Consider the following 16787-nt stretch of genomic DNA (forward strand, 5'->3'; position numbering starts at 1 on the left):
TGAGGTTGTTTATGATTGCGAAAGACATGACACAGGGCAAACTAAAAATTTAAAAGACGTCCAAGTTTAGTTTTTTGGGGGAGGGGAGTTGCCTGCATTGTAATCTGTGCCTCTTTGTATGGCCTCAGAGATCCCACTGGGGTTTTAGAGATCTCTCTCTTTAAAATAAACATAAACTTATAGCACCTTTGCTGACAAAGAACAAATTAACTTTCTGACCCTAATAAACTGAGGTCAAGGGTCTTAAAAGAAATGGTACTATTATTTCTTTGAATAAAAGACATATTTTGATAGTTACAGGTTAAATTTTTTTCCTCCTAAACAGATTCAAGGAAGGGAAAATGGAGGATTTAAAATTTTGGCTAGAAATGGTAGGCATTAGTTAATTATATACCAGTTGTAATGTCTTCTCAAGGAGTGTTTACTAGAATGTGCCTGCCCATTATTGGAAAGGGACCAACTCTTAAAGATTAGTTTATGTTAAACACTTTACATTTCCATTAGGAATTGTTTTGATTTTGGAATAAACACACAAGTTCCACATTTGGCTTCTAAAGGCAAATTTACTGAATGTCTTTGATCCCTTTAGAGGAAGAGACAGGGGTAATTGTGGAAACTGACAGAGAAAAACGTGAAACCCACTGAAAAGTTCTCAAGTGATAGTAAGCTATCTCAATTCTAAGAGAAACATGTTATAATTCATCCTTTTATTGGAATCTTGAAGCAGCTGTCCCAATACTTGACTCTTCATACTGTATTTATACTTTTCAGAAAGCATATTAAAACTATAAAATTTTAATTCGCTTGGGGGGAAAACCTGTAAGTTACCAGGCCAATGCCTGCAAATAAAAATACCTAGCACTCATGCCAGCAGCCTACTAGGTCTTACACATGCATGGTGAGTGCCCACAGCCCTGTGGGGGAAGGTATTAACTCCACTGATTTTGCAGACAAGGAGAGGAGGTGATTGGCTCGCTGTCAGAGTTGGGACTCCAGAACTTCCTAGTCTAACTTCAGTGCTCTTTCCTACTACAGCTGCCAGAGATGTCATTTCATAGCTGGGTTATGCATTAAAAGTTCGTAAAGTAAAAAGCGAGTTGAAAATGAAAATTTTTAATAAAACTAAGTGCTTTTGATAAAATACACTGTGCTCAAAACAGTCACAAGTGTATCACATTCCCAGCTTGTGTTTTCATCTACAACAGAGAACAAAGGAATGCCATATGTCTAATTTAGGATAAAAGGGCTGATAAACCTTTAACAGTTGCCTTTTGGTCTTTACCCTTTGCCTTGCTGTCAGCTGTACCCTTTCTCTCGTTCTACTTCCAAATGTTCTTCCCACAGACACCTCCCTGCAATATAAAATTTTCAAAAAGGAAGTGGCTCCCATCTGAGATAGAGAATGGGCTATTAGGTTCATAATAGTAACTTGGTAGGGGACCTTCCAGAAGGAGATCTTTTATAAGTCTCATTATTACTGGCTGAAGAGTCTTCCCTTGTTTCCTCATCATAATGTGAGAAAATAAGGTTAATAAGATCGGCTTACTCTCAGGTTATCAGTTTTTCATTAGATGAAAATAAAAATGTTATTGTCTATTTTGGGGTGTCTTATTCTGAAATAGTCAACAAAAATATCTTTTTTGGTGTTAACTATGTGCTGGCAATCAGAAAATACTGAAGTGAAGGTTTGAAATGATATAAATTGGACTTTTCAGTGCAAGGAATCCTTAGGAAGATTTGTGACGGGAGGTTTAAGAGTAATTTAGTGGTTAGGCTGGATTAGGCTTCTGTGGATTAAATCAAAGAGGATGTGCAGAGATCTTATCTAGAACAGTGAGGTGACTTTGGCACCAAATAGCCCACTGGTATTTTCTGCTGAAGCTTTTCTCTGGATAGGAGCAGCATTGCATGTTTGCAGTCTTGCAGGTAAGAGACGCTGCCAAATGATCCCGAGTTACCAGAAAGGTCTATAAATGTCTGCCCTTCTGTCAATTTTTAAGAGCTAAAAATAAAATTATGGGTAAATTTGAATGCTTTAGTTTCATCGTATCTCAAATTATATGGAGAATTCTGTGATTTCGAAAGAGCAGGTTTTGCTGTGAGAAACCATTTCTTAAGTATGGAATAATAAGTTGCCATGGAGACTGAGTAAAACTGAGCATTTGTCTTAGTCCTGATCAATAGCATTTTGACCCAGAGGAAGCTAGCCATTTTTGTACAGGCCATTTCTCATCAAGTTTTCAAGTGCTTTTTCAGGCTTTGTCTAGTAGAAAGCATTGTTTTGAAAAATGAGCATAATACGGGTAAGGAGTGTGGCATTTAATAGTAATCACTATATTTTTAAGTTTATAGAAATATTGATTTTTTTTGGAAACCAGAGATTATTGACCATTTTGTCATACCACTCTCACCTTTTAAGTATAATATTCTATCATAAACATAAAAAATGCTTACAAATTGGAATCACTCTGTGCATATATACTGCTTTTTAGCAGTCTTCTAGAAATATTGATTTTTCAAGTAACGCTTAGGAGAAATTCCTTAGGTATCAGTAACACTAATGCAGCTTCTTAGTTAATGATAAGAACTGGCCATACTTCCTGTGTTACTTAATCAGTTCGGAATTGCATATGGTTGACTATTATTTACAGTCTCAATCAAGAACTCTCTCTCTCAAGACAGCAGAAATAGCCAAGTCTCAACTGACAGTCATGAAAAGGCAGGCAAGGAAGGGACACCACAGACTTTTGCCAGGGACTAGCATGTTTCAGGACTAAATATGGAAACAAAAGAGGAAAACTTTTGATTTTACTGCTTGTGAAATCTACTGAATACCCCATTGAGTGTCAAATTCCTTATCTGTAAAATGAAGGTTGCATTTGATTGCCTCCAAGATCTGTCAGCCCCGATTTCCAAGTCTGATGGGGAAGGAGGTTGAAGTCGATATAACCAGGCTGAGGAGGAGAGGAAGGCACAGGCCTCCCGAGTCCAGCTGCTCCTGTCTCAGGACTGATGTCCCAGCTGTCCTTGGGCTCCCTGGGGAGGTGTCAGTCTTTTACTTCTGAGGATTCAGCAGTGAACAGACAAGCAAAGTGTCCGCTCTCCAGACCTGACCCACACGGGAGCCGGATACTGAACAGGTGAATGCATAAGGGAATCGTGAAGGATAAGCATAAGTACTATGAGGACGATAAGTTGCAACAGTTTTCTTTGCCACCCGGAAGGAGGGAAAACCATTTTCCGAGGTTTCCTTCTCTGAAATTTTGGCTTACCTTGGGCCCAATACCAGGGACTGGGCAGCTTAAAAACAACAGAAATTTATTTCTCACAGTTCTGGAGGTTGGAAGTCTGAGATCACAGTACCAGCCTGGTTGGGTTCTGGTGAGGTCCCTCTTCCTGGCTTGAAGATAGCCTCCTTCTGGCTGTGTCCTCATGTGGCAGAGAGATTAAGAGAAGAAGCTCTATGGTGTCTCTTCTTATAAGGGCACGAATGCCATCATGAAGGCCCCACCATCATGACCTCATCTAAACCTAATTACCTCCCAAAGGCCGCATCTCCAAATACCATCACATTGAGGGGTTAGGGCTTCAACACCTGAATTTGGAGGGAACACAATTCAGCTCATAGCAAATTTGTCACAGGAAGCTGAGGACGACTGTTTTCAGAATTCAGCTAAGTTGTGGAGATGAACATTACTGTTTATGCTTCAGTGGCTGAGAAACTTTTAGCCAAAATGAGCCTTGTAGAGTATATGAATGAGTTATCTTGTAGCTCTGGGTTGGCTATAGATTGATTAGAAGTTACTTTAATAATTAGACTTCGTTATAGAAACCAGTCTGTCTGTAAATTTCTCTCACAATTTCATCTCAGTAACGTACAGTCTCTAGTGCCCCCACCTGCTGCATGGATAGGCCTGGTTGGGCACACTGTCATCTGGGCATTAAATACGGAAGAATTGTGGTCCACCTACGATGCACACATAGCATCATTGTTTAATTCGTACTGCCTCACCAAGAACATATGGTTTGTGAGAAGCATTTTAAGAAGTTGCCTGAATATGATGGTTTGGTGTCAGACTCACCTGTTTGCTCTGGCTTTTGTCTGGCAGACACTCCATCTCCCTTTTCAAACCCTACCTTGGAAGTGCTCCCCTCCAGGGAGGAAGATGAGTCATACATGCAACTGCTGTGCTAAATGATTCAATAGAGTCTCAGAAACTGGAATGCAGGAAAAAGGCAGGGTGTAAACTGACTCATTTGGGGCTGGGTGGGGTGGGTGGTGGTGCGCAAGGCAGAAGCTTATGATGTCAAGTTTAGGCAGAATCTGGCAAACTAGAATACTTCAGTGCGATGGGAAAAGAATGTATGGGAAGGTTGTCTAAGATTTCATAACAGCTTTCTGTGTTGCTCTTCTCACTGCCATAGAATTTAGAGACAACATAAGAATCTGTCTTTTTCTAGATAGCCTCCCTGACTCAACCCCACAATCTGTCTAGATTCTAGACAGTGGTTCTCAACCGTATCAGATTCAAAAAACCATACCCGTCTTTAACAACTAATATGAAATGCTCCTTTTAAAAAAATCCTGATTTATCCTTTATTATTCTCCTGTAACAAATGCTGTCGGTGCCCTACCCATATCCCTTTTGGTGCATTCTATACCTACACTCTCTATCTGAAAGTACGCATGTAGCAGGCTGGAAGGACCAGAAGTAATGCTCTCTGGGGAAAGCCCTCAACCCATGTCTGGCAGTGTTGCTGTATAAATATCCCCACTCCCTTGTCCCTTGTTCCTCCATGGGACGAAGCTCCACAGGGCCCAGAGCAGTTACTTGCTTGATGTACTTTTTACTGGCTTTTTTCCCTTGCCCTGCCTTAATACCTCACTCCACTACTAGTGTTCTAGATCACTTTCCAAGCAAATCACCTCACTAGAATCCTTGCTCTGTGTCTGATTCTGGAGGAACCCAGACTAAGACACACAAAACTTCAAAAAAAAAAAAAAAATCCATATATATTATACCCTAGTAATAATAAAAAAGAGAAATTAAACAAATGTAGTTGATAAGATGTCTAAATTTCGATTTGTAAATATGGGATATCACTATACCAAAAGATATAATGAAGTAACACATGTTTGCACCTATAAGAGACCCCACCAGGGACGCAGCAGCTTCGAATGCAGACAGAGGTACAGTCACGGCTTGATGGCAGTGTGTTGTAGTGACATGTTATACTTTGAGCAGCTTAACCATTAATGACCTGATTTTCTGAAATGGGGAACTTGATAAAGTCCAAGCAAAATGAAGTAAATTCATTCCTCAATTAAGGTAGTAGCATTCCAGAAAATTCAGTGTATGTTAAAACTGTGCAAAAATACTTTGTGTTCATATGTAAAGAGAAGTTGAGTTCTGGGGTCAGATAATTATAAGGTGTTTTTTGTTGTTGTTGTTGTTGTTTTTCCAGCAACATGAAAGTTCAGTGGGACATTTGAAAATTTGCAGGGCCTGAGGTGATTTCTCATTGTGTAGGGCAACTTCTGTCAAACTTTCTCAAAGAGCAGTGAGCATGTCCCCTTTGCCCTTGTTTTCTTATTCCCCATCCTGCTGGCTGAAATGTAGAGGTGATGGCTGGTGCTCCAGCCACCATCTTGGAACAGGAAGATAATAACACCACCACACCCCAAAGGGACAAAGCAGTGACCTGGAAGGAGCCTATTCTCTGAGAATTTCATGGAGTAGGGCTGCTCTGCCTCTGGACTTTTCCATAAGCAAGATATAAACTTCTACTCTGTTAAGCCACTATTATTTGGGGTTTCTGTTTCTTGAAACTAAACCTACTTAAAGCAATATATAAAGTAAACCCTAAGAGTATCCTCAGCAGTAACGCATAACTTTTGCAACTGTGATCAGTGCCATGAAGAACTATACGGGCAATGAGAGGGAAGAGGGCACCTGAATGGAGTCAGGCCAGGGAAGGCTCTTCTGATCTCTGAATGATGGTGAAATCAACTAGGCAAAAAATAAACAAACATGACATTATTTGTCACTTGTTTTAAGAAAGGGGAGTAGAAGGAATGTTTCATGAAATAGTAGTTTTCTCGTTCACACAGCTGATGATGGTTAATTTAGAGAGGAAACGCCACAGGGCAAGACTGTTTTATTCCACGTGGATCCTGGTGTGTATGTAGCACAGTGCCTGACTTGCTCAATAAATGCTGTTGAAAATATGTGTCTATATATGTACTAAGAGCTGCGGGGCCAGTGTGATTGAGTGAGCTGTGTGCTGTTTGTTGATCTGCTCCCTAGCTCTGAATTCCTTCTGAAAGCTTGGGAAGGGAGCATGATACAGTCAGACAAAGGAGCAGACCTGCCAGACAGCAAGGACAAGAAGGACGACAAGCTTTCTACGGTGACCAATCCAGAGAATGGTATGTGGTGCCAGATTCCTTTTCTAGACCAGAAAGTTCTTTTAATATCCCTCTAAATATCTGATCCAATTTAGGTGCAGAAATTCTGATAGATTTTTTGTGATTCCTATAAGGAATTTGTCATACAGTTTGAAGTGTCCTATTGCATCTATTAGTGATAAGTCTAAGCGATTTTCAAGGCAGGAAGGAAAGAAATTGACACAGTAGATTCAGAATCTCTTTTTTTCCTACCCGCGATGTTTCACTTTGCCTTAGAACTTCACAACTTGTTCACATTCAAAATATCACTGCAACAAATAGGATTTCTATGAAAATACTTGTAAAAGCAACCAAGCATTTACTAAATTCTGTTCAGTCCCTTTAATAGTGGAATCCTGAGATATGTACTAAAGGCCTATTAGGAGAGTTTTTCAATAAGAATTTTCATAAAGGGTAAATACACATGGTTGCATGTTTGAATTAGAGAAGGAGGATCCAGAAAACAACTAGATAATTTTGGAATAAACCAGAGGCTGTTAAGATTGGGGAGGGGAAAGCAATATTGCTCTCATAAAATCTTCCATTTCTATACTATGATCTATTATTTCATCTAATGTTGGCAACAACCCTGTGGGGAAGCTAACATACTCTAATTTTGCCACAAGGAAAGTAGGTTCCGGATAGTTGGATGGCTTTCTGAAGTTCACACAGTAAGTGATAGAACAGGGCTAGAAGGCAGATTTTTTTTGGCCTTAAATCCAGTGTCCTCTCCTCTCCTCACGAGCCCCTGGCACCTCCCAGCAGTCTGAATTGTCCTTCACATTTACACCTGCCTTTCCACCCATCTCTGCCCTCTCCCGTTTGTAGGTATCTCCCAAATCCTGAGGCTTGTGCTACAACAGCTGAATCTGTTCTACAGCCGAGACGTGAATGGAGTGTGTCTCCTGTATGACCTCCTTCACTCCCCGTGGCTGCAGGCTCTGCTCAAGGTGAGCGTTCCATTGCCCAGAAGCCTTAGCCTTGAGAGCAGAACTTACTCGTCCAACAGTGTTGCTTGTCAGTTGGCAGGAAATTTCAACTGGGAAAAAGTTCAGAGACAGCTACACAACCTCTTAGTTTAGGAAGGAATTTACTTGGCTGGAAAAGAATATGGCAGCTCCTCTCTTTTCTGCCCCCAACTCCCTTTCTTCCAGAAGCCCCTGGGGTCACACAGCGGCCACCACAAATGGCCATAGGCAGCACCCTTAGCAGCTGTCTACAGCCCTTTGTCCTTGAGGCCAACTCAGGACAAATAAAAATGCTTTAAACAATCATTCCTCTTTGTTTTCATAAATTAGGACATGAAATGTCTACAGCTCTGTTTAGGTATCTTAAGTTTTTCTTACTCTGAAGATCTCTTCTTTTTTTAAATTTGGCTAAAATTTCATGCACTATACAATAGCATCTGACTATAATTTTGTTCTTCTGAACAAATATTACTATTAAGAAAGATCCTTTTGAAGTTATTTTTTGGAGGATGTGTTTCCTTCACTTAAGTGAAATGTGGTCAGCCTTATGATGCATGTTAATATTATATTCTTTAAGATAAGAAAGAAGTGTCAACATACTTAGCATGAGCAAAGAGGTACTCCTCACAGCACTCGTTTTAAAACACCTGATTTCTTAATCCATTCATCCATTGTTGGACACAGCGTTTTTTTCCATGCCTTGGTTATTGTGAATATAAAGCTTCAATGAACATGGGGTGCAGATATCTTTTTAGGTAGTGATTTCATTTCACTATCACTATATACTCAGAAGTGGGATGTCCAATGGAATATTATTCAGCCATAAAAAGGAAGGAAATCCTCCCTTTTGCAACAGCATGGATGGACCTCAGGACATTATGCTAAATGAAATAAGTCAGAGAAAGACAAATATTGTGTGATCTCGCTTGTGTGTGGAATCTAAAAAGGTGGAGCTCATAGAAGCAGAGAGAATAGTGGTTGCCAGGGACTAGGGGGAGGGGAAATAGGGAGATGTTGGTCAAAGGGTACAAATTTCCAGTTATAAGATGAATAAGTTCTGGGGAGCAAATGTACAGCATGGTGACTATATTTAACAATATTGTATTACATAATTGAAATTTGCTGAGAGAATAGATCTTACACGTTATCATGACACACAGACAAAGTGGTAATTATGTGAAGTGATGGCGGTGTTAACTAACCTTATCGTGGTTATCATTTTGCAACATATATGTGTATCAAATCAACATGTCATACCTGTTAAATTTACACAATGTTCTATCTCAATTATATCTGAATAAAACTTTGGGGGAAACTACTTGATTTCTACCAGGGACTTTTTCCTCCTGGGAAGCTAATACAGGGGTATGAATGCCACTAAAGGCATTGCCTTTGCTACCACTGGCAGGCTGCTTAGGCTTTGTGCTCCCTGCATCAATCCACCAGCCTTAATCACTTCCAGGTAAACTTGAGCTTGGGCACTGAGGTAGAGCAAGGAAGCCCCACCATCCCAGATCCGGATGGAGAAAGCAGGGCTGAGCTGACCTCCTGGACCTCATTTCTCCAACTGTAAGAGAAACTAGATTTCTAAAATAAGACTAAGGTCTGCACTGCAGAGCTAGTCAGACCTTGGTGTTCTCAGCCCAACCCTAGATCCTGGTATGGAAAACAATTCCTAAGGATCAACAAAGTTGGAATTTTTATAAACAAACTTTTACTGGAGAATTAAGGGAGGAAAGGAAACAAAAGATGAGCACAGAGTACAAATAAGCATGTATAGTGTGCCCGGCCTCTCATTCAGATGCCCTGGCGAACCTGAGCCCCTAACCCATGCCCTACACAGCTACCCAGCCTGGAAGTTCCCACAGGTCTCTGGCTTCAAATCCTTATTGGCCTCAAGCCTGGAAAACCCAGGCTTACTTAATTTAACAAGAGTAAAAGTTCATGTTTCTTTTTATCAATGATATTGTTTGGGGAAGAACAGTTTCCAGTGGCAGCCAATAATTAAGCCTTTGGAGCGTTAGAGCCACCAGTCTTGAGTTCATTTCGCTTGGACAACTAGAGACACCTTATTAAAGGCCAACACACATGCTACCCAGCCACTTGTACCATCGCTCAGGCTGAGTCTCCCCTGGGCGAGCCTTCCCTCGATATGTCATTCTCTCCTCGTTGCCCCTCGGCAGGTTTATGACTGCCTCCAGGAATTTAAAGGAAAGAAGCTCATTCCTGCCACACCCCATGCCCAGGCGTTATCCTACGAGGTGAGGTGATTTTTCATCCAGAGAATAGTAGAGCTTTAACGTGATACCATTTTACTCATAGTGCTAGTTTAAATGCTCTAATGGAAAAGTTCAGTTGGTGATTATGCATCTGATAACTGTTTCTAATTGAGCTTTAATAGAATGCCTGCTGTCTTCCCAAATTAAAACCAACAAGACACATTCTTAGCTTGTGTGCATTTCCCTCTTTTTCCCTAAACCGTGGACCTAATTACCCCATGGAAAGAGGGTGATGTAACCCTGCTAATGATACCCAATTTACATCCTTATTCTGGGCTCCTGGACGGCAGGCTCTGATGTCCTCTGCCCCCTCCCATCCTACTGAGATGTCTAATGGACCTCAAACTTTACATGTCCCCAACGGAGCTCCTGGCCATCCCATCCCCAAAGCCGCTCTTACCCCAGCCTTTTCCATCTCACTAAGGACGTCTTTGTTCTTGCAGTACCCCAGCTGAAACCTCTGGGATCATCTTTGACTTTTCCTTTCTCTCACACCCACACCCAGTCCTGTCAGCTCTAGTTTCAAAATATATCGAGAACCTCCCCATCTCTGCTGTGCCACCTAATATACGGCATCGTCGTCTCTCACATGGATAATTGCGATGTAGCCTCCTACCTGGTCGCCCACTTCTACTCTTGCTTCCCTGTGGTCTATTCCCATCATGGCAGCCAAAGAGATTCTGATTAAAGATGAGTCAAATCATGTCACTTCCCTGCTCAAACTCTTCCTACAACAACTTCTCATCTCCGAGTAAACATCAGAATTCTTGCATAGTCAAACATAAGGTGGCCTCTGTTACCTCTTTGATGTCATACTCACCACTCTCTCCCTTATTCACTCTGCTCCAGCCAGTTGAACCCCTGGTGGTTGTTTGAACCAGACACGCTCCTGCCGCAGGCCCTTTGCACTTGCTATTCCTTATGTCAGTAACGCCCTTGCCCGTATAGCCACACGATTTGCTTTCTCATCTCCCTCCAGTCCCCACTCAATTGTCACCTCACGGAGGCTTTCCCTGGTCACCCCATCTAAAACTGCAATCCTCTCATAGCATTCCCTACCCACCTTCCCTATTTCATTTTTCTTCTTAACTCTTTACATCATCAAATAAAACTCTTTTACTTACATATTTTATTTATTGTCTGTGGCTCCTCACTAGAATGTAAACTCCATGAGACTGGGGATTTTTGTCTGCCTATTCAGTGCTCTATTTGCATCACTCAAAACACTGCCTAGCACACAGTAGATGTTCAATGCATATTTGCTGAATGGATGCATAAATATAATCTGTTTTGTTTTTATTTATTGTCCATATTAAAGGAAATTAAAAAAAAAAACTTCTAACCTCAGCTCCAGTAATCAACAACTTGAATGGTTCTCAGCTGTCCATAGGGAAACACACACGTGATATTTTATTCAGTTGTAACCCCAGTGAGTGGGGGTGCAGCTTGCTAAACTGCTTGTTTTCATTTGACAATATGTGATGGTGCTTGACTGCTGAAGATCCGTGGAGCTGGTTAAAGTCTTGAAAGGGCTTATGTCCTGTCAGACGCAGGTCTGTGCCTAAACCAAAGCAAAGAGGTCAGACTTTATTCTGTCTAGCACTTTTTTGTTACAACAAACGTTAAAATTGCTAATCAAGGGCTTCCCTGGTGGCGCAGTGGTTGAGAATCTGCCTGCCGATGCAGGGGACACGGGTTCGAGCCCTGGTCTGGGAAGATCCCACATGCCGCGGAGCAACTGGGCCCGTGAGCCACAACTGCTGAGCCTGCGTGTCTGGAGCCTGTGCTCCGCAACAAGAGAGGCCGCGATAGTGAGAGGCCCGCGCACCGTGATGAAGAGTGGCTCCCGCTTGCCGCAACTAGAGGAGGCCCTTGCACAGAAACGAAGACCCAACACAGCCAAAAATAAATAAATAAATAATTAAAAAAAAAAAATTGCTAATCAAATAATAAGCCCTAAAATACAAATTACTATTTCATTTTGCAACTGAAGAATGGAACATCCCATGGGATTAAGCTACCTGGGTTCTCCAGGTAATTGAGCCTATACCTGGAGAACTCAGATACCTTAACCTGCCTGTAAAGCATTCACGTTAGCAAACAGCTATCTTAGAGCCACTAGAGGGATATTGCCTTGGCACATATGACATTACAAAACTATGTTTGTTCTTCCTCCAAGCCTGCAATGTGCCAGGACTGGGGCACTGTGGTTTAGATCTACCCCAAATCTTGGATTCTACCAGCTGTAATGAAGTTTAATGAAAAGGAAAGACTCTAAGCCCTGACTTTAAAGATGAAAAAGAAGGCTTCAGTAACAGCTTTTCTTAGGTCAATATCATGTCAGTATACCTGTTATCCAACCTGGGTGATGTTAACTAGGTGATAAAGATTGTTTAAAAATTCACAATGTATGTTTTTCCACCAACCAGGTAGTGAAGATATTACGTGAAACCCCCAAGTCCCCTGAGATCCAAGAGCTGAGACAAATCCTCCAGGCTCCACACTTAAAGGCAAGTGCTTGCTAAAATGAACAAGATATAACCATCGGGCACATAGACAAAGTTGAGAAGGAGAAATAAATGTGCTCTCTGAATAGATGTTCTATTACCGTATGTGGGTGGCCAACAGACTGTACCTAAAGATGTGGGACTTGGACGTGACTGGCTTAATCTCATTGGTCATGGAGACAAGCCTGCCTTATTTATAAGGATGCATCCATAAATTCCCATGGTGTCTTTTTCCCCCCGGGAAAGCCATTGTTCCTCTAAAATTCTGGGGGGGCAATCGAGGTAGCATACATCTTAAGTTATTTTAAGTTTCAAATAAAGTGTGTGAAGGTGTTTGGAAAATACAGTATAATAATGATTAGCTCATGAGGGGGTATATGAAGAACATTTGATTGCAGAATAGAAACCTATCTCATAGTACTTACAGATTTTGAGATCAATTTATCAACAAATTAGAATTTAAGAGGATGTCTGCATTTGGAGCAATGGAATTTATCAGTCAAAAAGTTTTATTTCACAAAATAAACCTAGAGAATTTTCTCTGAGATCCAACGAAGTTCTGTCCACCAGTCTCTGGCAGGGCTGTAGAATGACTACTTCCCCAACTCGTGAAATGAAAATTTAACATACTGGGCCATGAGAAGGAACTCTTTGATCATACCCTAAAAGTAGAGGACGACTTTTTCTCATTCTGTTTCACATGGGCCCTTAAGTGTCATTGATAATTAAACCAGCAAGGTGTTTTGATTACTGCTCCTCATTCTACCTTAATTGGGGAAACTATTACAATAGTTGTTTTGTAGTTCAAGTTTATAGGAGCACCATGGATTACATGGGTTTCCAGGAAATGAGAATGTGACAGAATACATTTTATCAGAAATGAAAGAATATATTATGTGTTGCTTACCCTCTCTCTGCCTTGTTTCCTTATCTGTAAAATGGGGAAAATAAATATACTTGCCTCTCAAGGATGTGGAGAAAAGGGAACACTTGTATCAATAAGTTGATGCAGCCACTGTGGAAAACAGTGTGGAGTTTTCTCAAAAAACTAAAAATAGAACTACCATATGACTTAGCAATTCCATTCCTGGGTATATGTCAAAAAACACCAAAAACACAAATCTGAAAAGATACATGCACCCCAATGTTCATAGCAGCATTATTTACAATTGCCAAGGTATGGAAGCAATCTAAGTGTCCATGAACAGATGAATGGATAAAGAAGATGTGGTATATATACACAATGGAATACTACTCAGCCATAAAAAAGAATGAAATTTTGCCATTTGCAGCAACATGGATGGATTTGGAGGGCATTATGCTTAGTGAAATAAGTCAAACAGAGAAAGACAAATACTGTATGATGTCACTTACATGTGGAATCTAAAAAATACAACAATCTAATGAATATAACAAAAAAGGAGCAAACTCACAGATATAGAGAACAAATTAGTAGTTACCAGTGGAGCGGGGCGGGCAATATGGGAGTGGAGGAGTGGTAGGTATAAACTATTGGGTGAAAGATAGACTACAAGGGTGTATTGTACAACATGGGGAATAGCCACAATTTTGTAATAACAGTAAATGGAAAGTAACCTTTACAAGTTGTATAAAAATAAATTAAAAAAATTTTTAAAAATATATACCTGCCTCAGGGTTATCGTGAAGATTGAGTTAATCCACATAAAACACTTAGAACTATACCTGGCCCGTATGTGTTGGTTGTTGTTGTATCTCACATAGTATTGAGTCAGTGTCTTCTAGGTGGGTGTGTCCTATGTGTGATGTTTGTTCCCCTTTTCCTTCTCTGTTCCCAGGCCTTGCTCAGCGCCCATGACACCGTGGCTCAGAAAGACTTTGAACCGCTTCTCCCTCCCCTGCCAGACAACATCCCTGAGAGCGAGGAAGCAATGAGGATTGTTTGCCTGGTGAAAAACCAGCAGCCCCTGGTAAGGAAATCATTTTACCTATTCATTTAGGATTACACCAGGGTTAATTATGAACTAAGTTATCTCTAGTAATTACTTGGGCAATATTCTTGTCTGTAGTCACAGATGTAGTGTGTGACAATCAGAAAATGTGAGGGAATCCATGATAATAATGGCTAAACTGTATCTTAATGAATTTTGCCTGTGATTTCAAACACATTACAGGTTGTAATGTTTTCAGCAGGGAAGATTTCTGCTTAGTGTTTTTGTTTTCTAAGAGCTGTGAGAGATAAGAAATTATTTTATTATATTATTTGGCTCTGTGACATGTACATATATTTTACTCTGTTCTAATGTATTTGCCTAAGTTTTTTTCCTCTATAAAGGGGAAGCTAAGTAAGGCATTAATTTGATTTTCTAAGCATAATCCCTCTGATTAGGTTGTAATTGTGGGAGTTTTCTTTACCTTTGGAAGGATCTGAATATTCTTTGATGTCTATGTGGTTGGATATAGACTTTGGTAGACCAAGGTTGAATGACCTTTCCTTTTTCATGGCACAGTATGTATGGCCCTAGTTGGTATGAATACCCTTGTCTGAAAGACCAGAGCGACATTGAGGGAAGCCCCCAGGAAAGTGATCATGTTAGGTAAAAAGGGGTTCTACTGTACTCTCTCCCCAGGGAGCTACCATCAAGCGCCACGAGATGACAGGGGACATCCTGGTGGCCAGAGTCATCCATGGTGGGCTGGCAGAGAGGAGTGGTAAGCTGGAGCAGCAGGGTGCAAGCATGACCAGGAAAACAGGGAATGATTGTTTAATCTTCCCAGGGAAGCCCCTCTTTCCTAACTGAGGTTGAGCTTTAATAAGTTCTACTGCTTGGTTACTAAGAAGGAAGAAAGGAATATTCCAGAGAAGTCCCATTGCCCTTCCTCACTGAGTCCCTCCATTCTAGGCACTAAATTAATGTTCCCTTACTTTACATTCCCATGTAAACCTAACAAGGTAAGTATTATCATGCTATCGTATAGATGAGGAAACTGAGGCTCAAAGAGATTAACCACCTAACTTGCTCGAGGTTTCACAGTGTGAGTCAGGATTCAAGTCCAGGTCTGCCTCATTCTATATTCCCAACTTTCACTCTCACTTGGTCCTTCTGTGTTCAAAAAGGCATCGCTCTTCCCCGTCTTCAAACACCTGTTGCTTGCCTTTTCTACTAGAGAACCAAATTTCCTTCTTTTCATCACTGTGCTTCTGAAACGAGCTGTTCTGTACCTGCTGTCTGTGTCCTCACTGCCCATGACCCTGGAAACCTGGTGCAGGGTTCATACCCCAACGTTCTTAGAGAAATTACCCAGGGACTTCCTAGTTGCTAAGTCCACTGGCCCTTCTGTCAGCCTCAGTTTTATTTTTACTTCTGCAGCACATTTGATGTTGTTGACAATACCTTTCTTAAAATGTTCATCATCTTGGTTTCTGTTCCGATGTCATCCTGCGTCTTATCTGCACTGTCTTACCTCATATTTCTCAAGCCTCAATCTTAACCCTCAAGTTTCTCCACATTTTCTCTTTTGAAGAATACCCCCCATTTCCTTTTCATTTGACATTTTCTCATGACCCCGACAGCTTTATTTTTCGTGTTATCTTCTTACCAGAGTTCCAGTTCCATTTTACAACATCAGATTAGTGAAAATAAAAATAGCACCACCAGTTAATACCCACTGTTGGTGGAAAAGTAGAAAAATGCCATTCTCATGCACTTTGGTGGTGGTGTAAGTTGGAATAGCCAGTTTGCTTTATTATTATTATTTCACAATGAAATTTAAGATGTCAGACCCTGCTTGGGCTAGCGAGTTTGTTAAGGAGCTTTGGGATGGCTACCGCCATTTTTGAGAGTTTTTTTGTACCCCTCTTTGTTTTGTGTTCCTGTTTGCCTAGGGCTGTTATATGCTGGAGACAAACTGGTGGAAGTGAATGGAGTTTCGGTTGAAGGACTGGACCCTGAGCAAGTGATCCATATCCTGGTAACAATCTCCTCCTCGCCTTCTCCATGACTCAGTGCCGCGTTGCATCCAGCCCATGGCGTGTGCGCTGTAACCGGAGGGGGATTCGGGTCCCTCTAGGCAGCTTCTTCTCTCTAGGCCCCAGAACCTGTCTGTTTCTATGCAGCTCGTCCGCCTTCCCCCATCCGCCTCCTCAGGTGATCTGGCCCCTTCTGGATACTTCCCTTCACAAGCTGCTCTTTCAGCCTCAGGAAGACTGCCAGACCGCCCAGCCCAGGTCCCTCGTCACCTGGGTTGCTCCATTGGAAACGGAGCCCGGGGTGGGCGGAGCGAGACTGTGGAGGAGTGTCTGAACCTGAGCAAACCGCCCCTTGCTCCCCTTATATTTGTATGCAGTTTCCTTGAGGCAGCTTTGGGGTAGAAAAGAAGTCGCCAGAGGGCAGCATATGGGGAGGGGGACATCCTTGCTGGCCCTGCCACTGTCCTTGTGGTTGGAATGGCGGTGTGACCTGATTATATGCGCTTTTGGTAACTCTTTCCGGTTCCCATTCCCATCCTTCAAACCATTGCCCGAGTCACCGTCCAGCTGTCAGTAGCCGTAGCAACTTTCCCCGCCCACCTGCCCCCATGTTCACCCCCAGGGTGGGGCCTGAGG

At 41.6% G+C, this 16787-nt stretch overlaps 1 protein-coding gene across 1 annotated transcript in view; it reads left to right on the plus strand.

Annotated features, from left to right (window-relative positions):
• The first annotated feature begins 6342 nt into the window (after positions 1 to 6342).
• MPP4 (MAGUK p55 scaffold protein 4) overlaps positions 6343 to 16787 on the plus strand; it is a 37202-nt gene continuing 26757 nt past the window's right edge. Inside the window, exons 1-7 of the mRNA XM_059927347.1 lie at positions 6343 to 6430; positions 7277 to 7398; positions 9600 to 9677; positions 12125 to 12205; positions 14020 to 14151; positions 14812 to 14893; positions 16068 to 16153. Coding sequence (XP_059783330.1) covers positions 6343 to 6430; positions 7277 to 7398; positions 9600 to 9677; positions 12125 to 12205; positions 14020 to 14151; positions 14812 to 14893; positions 16068 to 16153 — 669 coding nt within the window. The remainder of the gene's footprint in view (positions 6431 to 7276; positions 7399 to 9599; positions 9678 to 12124; positions 12206 to 14019; positions 14152 to 14811; positions 14894 to 16067; positions 16154 to 16787) is intronic.

This window comes from Balaenoptera ricei, chromosome 7 (genome assembly GCF_028023285.1).
Source record: "Balaenoptera ricei isolate mBalRic1 chromosome 7, mBalRic1.hap2, whole genome shotgun sequence".
NCBI lineage: Eukaryota > Metazoa > Chordata > Mammalia > Artiodactyla > Balaenopteridae > Balaenoptera > Balaenoptera ricei.